This window comes from Empidonax traillii, unplaced genomic scaffold, assembly GCF_003031625.1.
Source record: "Empidonax traillii isolate 1590-97213 ecotype Southwest subspecies unplaced genomic scaffold, ASM303162v1 scaffold1724:size79124, whole genome shotgun sequence".
NCBI classification, from domain to species: domain Eukaryota; kingdom Metazoa; phylum Chordata; class Aves; order Passeriformes; family Tyrannidae; genus Empidonax; species Empidonax traillii.
Genome location: NW_020956917.1, coordinates 69,049 through 75,891, shown reverse-complemented (window position 1 = coordinate 75,891; position 6,843 = coordinate 69,049). Strand labels below are relative to the sequence as shown.

Genomic DNA, 6,843 nt, shown 5'->3' with positions numbered 1-6,843 from the left:
GAGCTCAACCAGAATGACTTAATTAACGGCAGGAGATTAAGGGGTCCCTCTTGTCCCCCCATGCCCGGCAGACCCTGCAGCCCACCCTGTGCCCCTGCCAGCGCTGGGACCCAGAGGAAGGCTGGCACTGGGACGGCTCTTCCTGCAGCCAGAAGGGCCCAGAAGGTTCCAGAGGGCCCTGGAATGCTCCAAAGGAGTCAGGAGCAATAGCGGTCTCTGGGTCATGGCAGGAACAACACCGGACCCCGGGATCACACACAGGGGTGGGAACAGGGCCAGGAGCACCAGCACCTACCACCCCCTGCTGCAAAGGGGCTGGGAAAGGGTCTTCCAGCCTCCTGCCTTGGCTCCCATGGATACCATAATATATCATTAATAATGTTAATATATTAAAAATATCAATAAAAGAACCTCAGACTGAGGGCCCCGGGGCACAGCGTGACAGGTGTCCAAGGCTTTGGGGAGCCATTTCCCTGTGCCAGCCACAGCACCAAATCCCTCCCCTGTAGGGCCATGGGGAGGGGGGCTAGTGCAGCCCCCTGGCCAGGATGCTGCCCACCAGCGCTGTGTCCTGCAGCCTGTGCTCCAGCGCCGCCTCCTCCAGCTTCAGGGAGACCTGGGAGGGAGACAAGGGGATGCTCAGCACTGCACTGCTGGATCCAGACCCCAGTCCCACCACCAGACCCTGCCACCCCCCTGGTACCTTGGCCAGCCGGGCCTCCTTGGCCCTTTTGAGCTCGAGGACACCGCGGGACTCCAGGAGGGTGACAAGGGACAGACACTCGGCCTGGTCGACGGCGGGGAGCTGCTGCCTCCGGCACACCCGGCTGTAGGCGTCGTGGAGCTGGGGAAGGCAGGGGGAGCATCACAGTGGTGGAGTCACAGCCAAGGGAGACCCCCCCGCCCAGGGCCACCCACCCACTGCCCGGATCCAGCCCCGAGAGGGTCCTGCTGCCACTCACCTTGCCCAGGGTGACCTCGCGGGCGCGCAGGTGCCGGCAGAGCAGGAGCAGGGAGCAGAGCAGCACCTTCTGCTGCAGGGGGAAGGTGTCCTGGGCCCCCCGGGGCCCCCCCACAGCCAGCCGGTCCCCAAACACCTCCGAGAGCACCCGGGAGATGTGCGGGAGCCCCACGCGCTTGGGGACGGGGGACACCGGGGAGTCACCTGAGGGACAGAGAGGGGGGTGAGAAAGGGAGGTGGCAGTGGTGCCCCAGAAAGTGACCCCAGACCCTGATTAAGGCCAGCCCAGAGGTGCCCCCCTCCTGGGTTTTGGCTCTGGCAGCAGCAACTCACCCCCGGGCAGCGGCTTGAGCAGGGTCTGGCCTCGCACCTCCAGCTCCACCACCTCCACGGCGCGTCTGGGGAGGGACAGCGCTGAGCACCGGGCAGAGGCACCCCTGGCACAGGTACCCCCCGTGCAGGGGAGCTGTGGGGGCTCACAGGGGCCATGCTGGCCCTGGCTCTGCCAGGTTTTGGGGCACACACTGACCTGCAGATATCCAGGGCCTTGCGAGCGTCACCGGAGACCGCGGAGACCTTGCGGGCGCAGAACTGGAGCGCGGCTGTGTCCAGGACAGGGTCACCGGCCACCTGCCGAGGCACTGGGGCCATCAGTGCTGCTCCCTGCCATGGGCAGAGCCCCCCCATGCCCTCCCCGTGAGCAGGATGGCAGAGCCCCCTATATGTGTCCCCCCCATGTCCCCACCTGGCCCAGCCGCTCCTGCAGGATGTGGGTGAGCTGCTCCTTGGTGTAGGGTGGGAAGTGCAGCAGGCGGGGGCTGCCGGCTGGGTGGGCTCCCAGCCTGGCCAGGCTCCGATCCGTCAGGTCCAGGGCATTGGCCAACCCTGCACAGAGCGAGGAGAGGAGGAGGGTGAGGGCTGTGACCCGAGGAGGCAGCGGCATGAGAGTACAAAGATAACCCTCCATCAGCCCCCCCAGAACAGGGAGGATACCCAGAGGGGCAGTGCCACACTCTACACACTCACCCACGAGGACGAGCCTAGAGCTGGGCAGATGGGTCCACTCGAACAGGGTGTAGAGCACATCCTGGCCTTTGCTCTCCAGCTGGTCCAGCTCATCCAGCACCAGGAGCCTGCGGGGGGAGCACAGATGAGTCCCCGCTCTGCCCACCCTCCCCTCAGAGCACCCCGAGTGGAGAGAGCTGCTCCCAGCACCCAGGAGGAACCCACACCACCCCCCAGGGCTGGGCAACTCACACCATGGGCCCCTGGGCCGTCAGATGCTTCTCCAGGCTGCGGATTTGCTCCCGGCCGGTGGCTGTGGGCAGCCCCAGGTGCTGTGCCAGGGCAGGGAAGACGCTGTGGGGGCTGCCCAGGGCCATGCAGTTCAGCACCACGGTCCTGCTCCTGGCCAGCTCATCCTGCTGGGAATGGGAACGTTACACCAGCCCCGAGCTGCTGCCCCCAGCCCCCCAGAGCAGCCCACTGGCCACGGCACTGACCTTGCAGTCGAGCAGGACACGGCTCAGACAGGCCGTTTTCCCGGTCCCGGGGGCTCCGGACACGTAGAGGCTGCCGGGCCGGCGGCCCTGGACGTGCTCCCGCAGGAACTGCCGCAGGATCCCGACCTCTCGCTCCCGGCCCTGCAGCCGGTCAGGCACGGCCACGTGCAGCACCTGCTTGGCCTGCTGGTAGCAGGTACCTGCACAGGGAAGGACAGGGCTCATGGGGGATACGGTGCTGCCAGGACCCCATCCCACCCCTATCTTCATCCCAATCCCAGCTGTATCCTCATCCCTGGCTCCATCCCCATCCCTGTATCCCCCAGTTCTACCTCCCATCCATTCCCCCATCCCTGCCCACACAAACCTTCCTGCTGGAAGAGCCTGGTCCGTGGGTGCTGCCCATTGACCCCTGAGCTCCGGGGGGTCTCCGGCCCCCCACTCCTCGGGGTTGGCCCCGGGCTCTTGGGCTGCTCAGGGGATGCCGGGGGGTCCCCAAAGAGCAGCCGCCGGCCCCGGTTCTCCTTGCTGCGCTTGGCCGGGGAGCCGGGCAGGGCCTGGGGGACGTTGCAGAGGTTCTCGTCACCTGCAGGGGGACAGGGAGCGGTGACCGGGCCGCTCTCCCTGGGGGGCTTTGCGCTTCATCACCTCCCAAACCCCGCGGGAGCAGCTTCTCCTCCCAAAATGGGGGTGAAGCGCCAAAAGCAGGTGGGGGTGGGAGCCGAGCCCATCTGCCTGCCCCAGTATCCCCAGGGTGAGACCCCCGCCCTGCAGGGGTGGGGTGGGGAGAGGATGGGCTCCCCACCATTCCCGGGGGGCTCCGAGGGCAGGGGGCAGCGGGAGGACTCACCCAGGCGCTTGCGGGGGCTCAGGGGCTGCACTTTGGGACTCAGGGGCTGCGCTGCGGCCCGGGACGAGCGTGTGCCCGGGCTGGCCTGGCCGGGGGAGCCCGAGGCCTTGGGGCGCGGCGAGGGGCCGGAGTCGCTCTTGGCCGGGGGGGCGGCCCCGAGGCGGCGGGCGCTCCTCGTGCGGGGGAAGCCGATGGTGGGCTGGTTCTGCGGGCTGCGGCTGCTCATGGTGGGGGCTGCGTGGGGAGGGCGACAGCGGTCAGGTGGGGGACCCCGGTCAGGCGGGAGGGACGTCCAGCCCCGCGGCTCCCGGGCACCCCCTCAGCCCATCCCACACCAGCCCTCTCCCCCATCTCCGCCCTGGTACCGCCCGGCACGACTCTGAGCCCTCCGACCCCCATAATCGCCCCCCGACCCCCCGTGTCCCCCCCTCACCCCCAGTGTCCCCCCTCACCCTCTCGCTGCCACCACTGATCTTCTCGCGCCAAATCAGCCCCGGCTCCGCAGTTCGCGCCACCAGCCCGAGCTGGCCCCGCCCTTTCCTCCCCATTGGCTGCGCCGCCGCAGCAGCCACCAATCGCCGCGGCCGGAGGACGGGCCGCAACAGAGCAGCCAATCAGAGAGCGCGCTCCAAACATGGCGGAAGGCGCGTGGAGCATACTGGGAGTTGTAGTCCGGACGAGACCACGGCTCCCAGTACTCCCAGCGCTCCCAGTAACCCCCAGCCCGTCCCCGCGTGCTCCCAGGGCCTGCATTCTCCATCTTGCCTTCCCACTGCCACCAGTATCCCCCATCCTGCCTCTCCCTGCTCCCAGCACTCTCCATCGTGCCTCCCAGCACTCCCAGTATCACCCCCTTCCCACTTTCCTGTGCTCCCGGTTGCCTGCACCCCTCCTATCCCGCCTCCCCATGCTCCCAGAGCGCACAATCCTGCCTTCCCAGTGGTCCCAGTGCCACCAGCAGCCTCCCTCCTGCCTCCCAGTACCAGCCTGGCTGCAGGCAGAGCACCCTATCTGCAGCCCCTGGGGCCATCACCCCCCCAAGAGACAAAAGGGGTCCCTCGGTAACCCCCTTCTCCAGCAGCCCCCCTAGACAGTGCCCTTGACATCATTCATCACTTTATTACTTTTATTTAAATGCAATTTCCAGCTCCTCCAATTCCCTCTGTTCCCTCTTAGGAGGGTCCCTCGCTCCGGGAGGGGCAGAACCGTGTTGACCCTTTATGTAACCCAAAGGGCAGCGCTGGGGGGGTCTCATCCTCCAGAGAACCCTCCCCAAACAGCCCTCACCCTTCACATGCATTGCTCCAACCCCAACAGGGAAAGGTCCATCATCATAGAAAAAAAAAACCACCCAAACCAACCCCAAACCGTTCCTGGGGAGGGGGTGCAGCCCCCCTGCAGCCCCCCCACCTTCCTCCTACGGCGCTTGACAGGTACAAAGAGATCAGTAACTACGTTAGTGTGACCCCCCCACCACGGGAACACGGAGAGTCCAGCCAGGACCACCCGTCGGACAGGGAGTGTGTAAGGCAAAACGTCACTGGCCCCCCCCAGAGCTCCCCCCATGTGCCCCTGACATGTCAGAACCAGCACAAACACCCCCCTACAGTGCCCCCCCCCGATAATTAGTGTTTCCTTGTTAAAATGCTCGAGTTTGGGGGTTCAGCAGTGAAAGCCAGAGGACCTCCCCACCCTCCATCCCCAGGGTGGGGAGTGCCAGTTTGAGAGGGGACAGGGATGGGGGCCCCCCCCCCCCAGCGCTGCCAGGGTATCCCTGGATGGTCCCACTCACCCTCCCCCTCTAATGGCTCCTGTGCAAAAAAAGCAATGGGCTGTGCCGGGATAACAAGGCTCTCCCAGGATAATGAGGTTCCACCGGGATAATGAGGCTCTCCAGGGATAACCAGGCTCCCCCGGCCTGTCCCTGCTCCCCCTCGCTCTGGGGGTCTTGCAGCATGTCCATCCCCAGCCCCTCTCCAGCAGCCCCCCTGGTCCCCACAGCCGGCACACGGCTCAGCCCAGAGTCCCGTGCCCGGCTCCCAGGCTGATCCCTCCTGCCCAGGATCCATGAGGAGGAACGAGGGATGGCCCCATCCAGGCTTGCCATAAGTCCCGAGGGGTGCATAGATGAGGGGAGGGCTGATGGAGGGCGCTGGGCCAGGCGGATCCGCTGGTCCCGGGGAAGGCGGAGAGGCTGGGAGTGTGCCATGCAGGATCCAGGGGGGCTGGGTGCTGGGTGTGGGGGGGGGAAGGAGGTCCGTGTGTCTGCTCCGGAACAATCCACCTGCACAGCCCAGTTTCACCTGGGGATGGGGGGCAGAGGGGGGGCCCCACGTGTAGCTGCAAGACAAGGAAGGAGGTTGGAAGCGGGAGCTCCGCAGAGCCGGATCCGGCACGTCTGCTTTCCCTCCTCCACACCCCCGCGCCAGCTGCTGGTCCCCCCCCCCTCCCTCCCTCCCCGTGGAGATCTGGAGCCTGGGATTTGCGCCTGGCAGCAGCAGCCGCACCGAGCTCGGGGCTTTTCAAACCCGCATTAAACATTCATGGCTCTAAAAATAAACGAGCATCCCATTCTCCCCGGAGTCTCCGCCGGGATCCGCAGCGCTGACGCGCGGCACCAAGGGCACTTTGAGCTCTGCCGGGTCCGAGCGCCGGTGCTCAGGGCCCAGCCCGGGATATGTAGGGGGGCTTTGCCCCCCGGCCCCTGTCCAGCCCCAGCTCCAGCCTTGGGGTCCTTCAGGACCCCCCTCTGGCCCTAACGGAGACAGGAACGAGCCCTGCGGCATTTCCCAGCAGGTGGGATGGGACATCCACACAACCCAAATTCCTGGGCCCCACCTCCCGTGGAGAACAGAGAGCTGCCCTTGGTGCTCAGCACCCCCAGGAAAGGGACTTGGCATCCCCAGGAATGTAGGCACGGCCTGGGGTGAGGCCACTGCACCACCCACCCTGCACAGGGACAAACACGACCCCAAGGGCACAGGAGGGGACAGGGACTGCAGGATACCCCCCCATCCTCCTCACCTCTGTTTGTTTTGCTGGGGTAGATTCTCTGGAAGTATTTATATTCCTCTGGGGCTGGGAAGTCTTCAACAGGATGAAAGGAGTATTTGGATTCAAAGTCATCTGCGGAGAAGGGGCAGAAGAGGCAGGTGAGGGAGGGGGGCTCTGCAGGAGCCCAGCCAAAGCCACAGGGCTCTGCTCCAAGGGGGATCCGTGCAGGGGTCCCACTCACCCAGGAATGCTCTGACAGTGGAGATGGAGTCGCGGTGCCCGTTCCGTACAGGTGGTGGCGGCGGCGGTGGCCCGGCCGGGGTCCTGGTGGGCGGCGGTGGGGGCTTCCCCCGGCTGGGGGGCTCGGCGGGGCCGTGCAGTCTGTAGGGGGGTGGGGGTGGGGGGGCATCGCGCCCCCCATTCCGCAGCATCGGCGGGGGGGGCGGGGGCGCTGCAGGGAGAGCGGGGTCAGCAAACGCGGCATTCCCGGGGCAAACCCAAGGACATCCCCCGGGGCATTCCAGGCTGGTGGATGG

At 66.3% G+C, this 6,843-nt stretch overlaps 2 protein-coding genes across 2 annotated transcripts in view; both read right to left on the bottom strand.

The window, feature by feature from the left end:
• Nucleotides 1-376: 376 nt before the first annotated feature.
• CDC6 (cell division cycle 6) lies at nucleotides 377-3,736 on the bottom strand. Its single transcript, XM_027908480.1, has 12 exons — nucleotides 3,727-3,736; nucleotides 3,314-3,547; nucleotides 2,831-3,049; nucleotides 2,464-2,663; nucleotides 2,219-2,382; nucleotides 1,988-2,094; nucleotides 1,707-1,846; nucleotides 1,491-1,591; nucleotides 1,295-1,359; nucleotides 963-1,165; nucleotides 704-844; nucleotides 377-616 (listed from the first exon to the last, which is right to left on the bottom strand). The coding sequence occupies exons 2-12, from the start codon at nucleotides 3,537-3,539 to the stop codon at nucleotides 527-529; spliced, it is 1,656 nt and encodes a 551-aa protein (XP_027764281.1). The 5' UTR covers nucleotides 3,540-3,547; nucleotides 3,727-3,736; the 3' UTR covers nucleotides 377-526.
• Nucleotides 3,737-4,421: 685 nt separating this feature from the next.
• The window catches only part of WIPF2 (WAS/WASL interacting protein family member 2), a 12,082-nt gene continuing 9,660 nt past the window's right edge, over nucleotides 4,422-6,843 (bottom strand). Inside the window, exons 6-8 of the mRNA XM_027908481.1 lie at nucleotides 6,549-6,758; nucleotides 6,338-6,439; nucleotides 4,422-5,653 (exon numbers count right to left, since the gene is read on the bottom strand). Coding sequence (XP_027764282.1) covers nucleotides 5,613-5,653; nucleotides 6,338-6,439; nucleotides 6,549-6,758 — 353 coding nt within the window. The 3' untranslated portion in view covers nucleotides 4,422-5,612. The remainder of the gene's footprint in view (nucleotides 5,654-6,337; nucleotides 6,440-6,548; nucleotides 6,759-6,843) is intronic.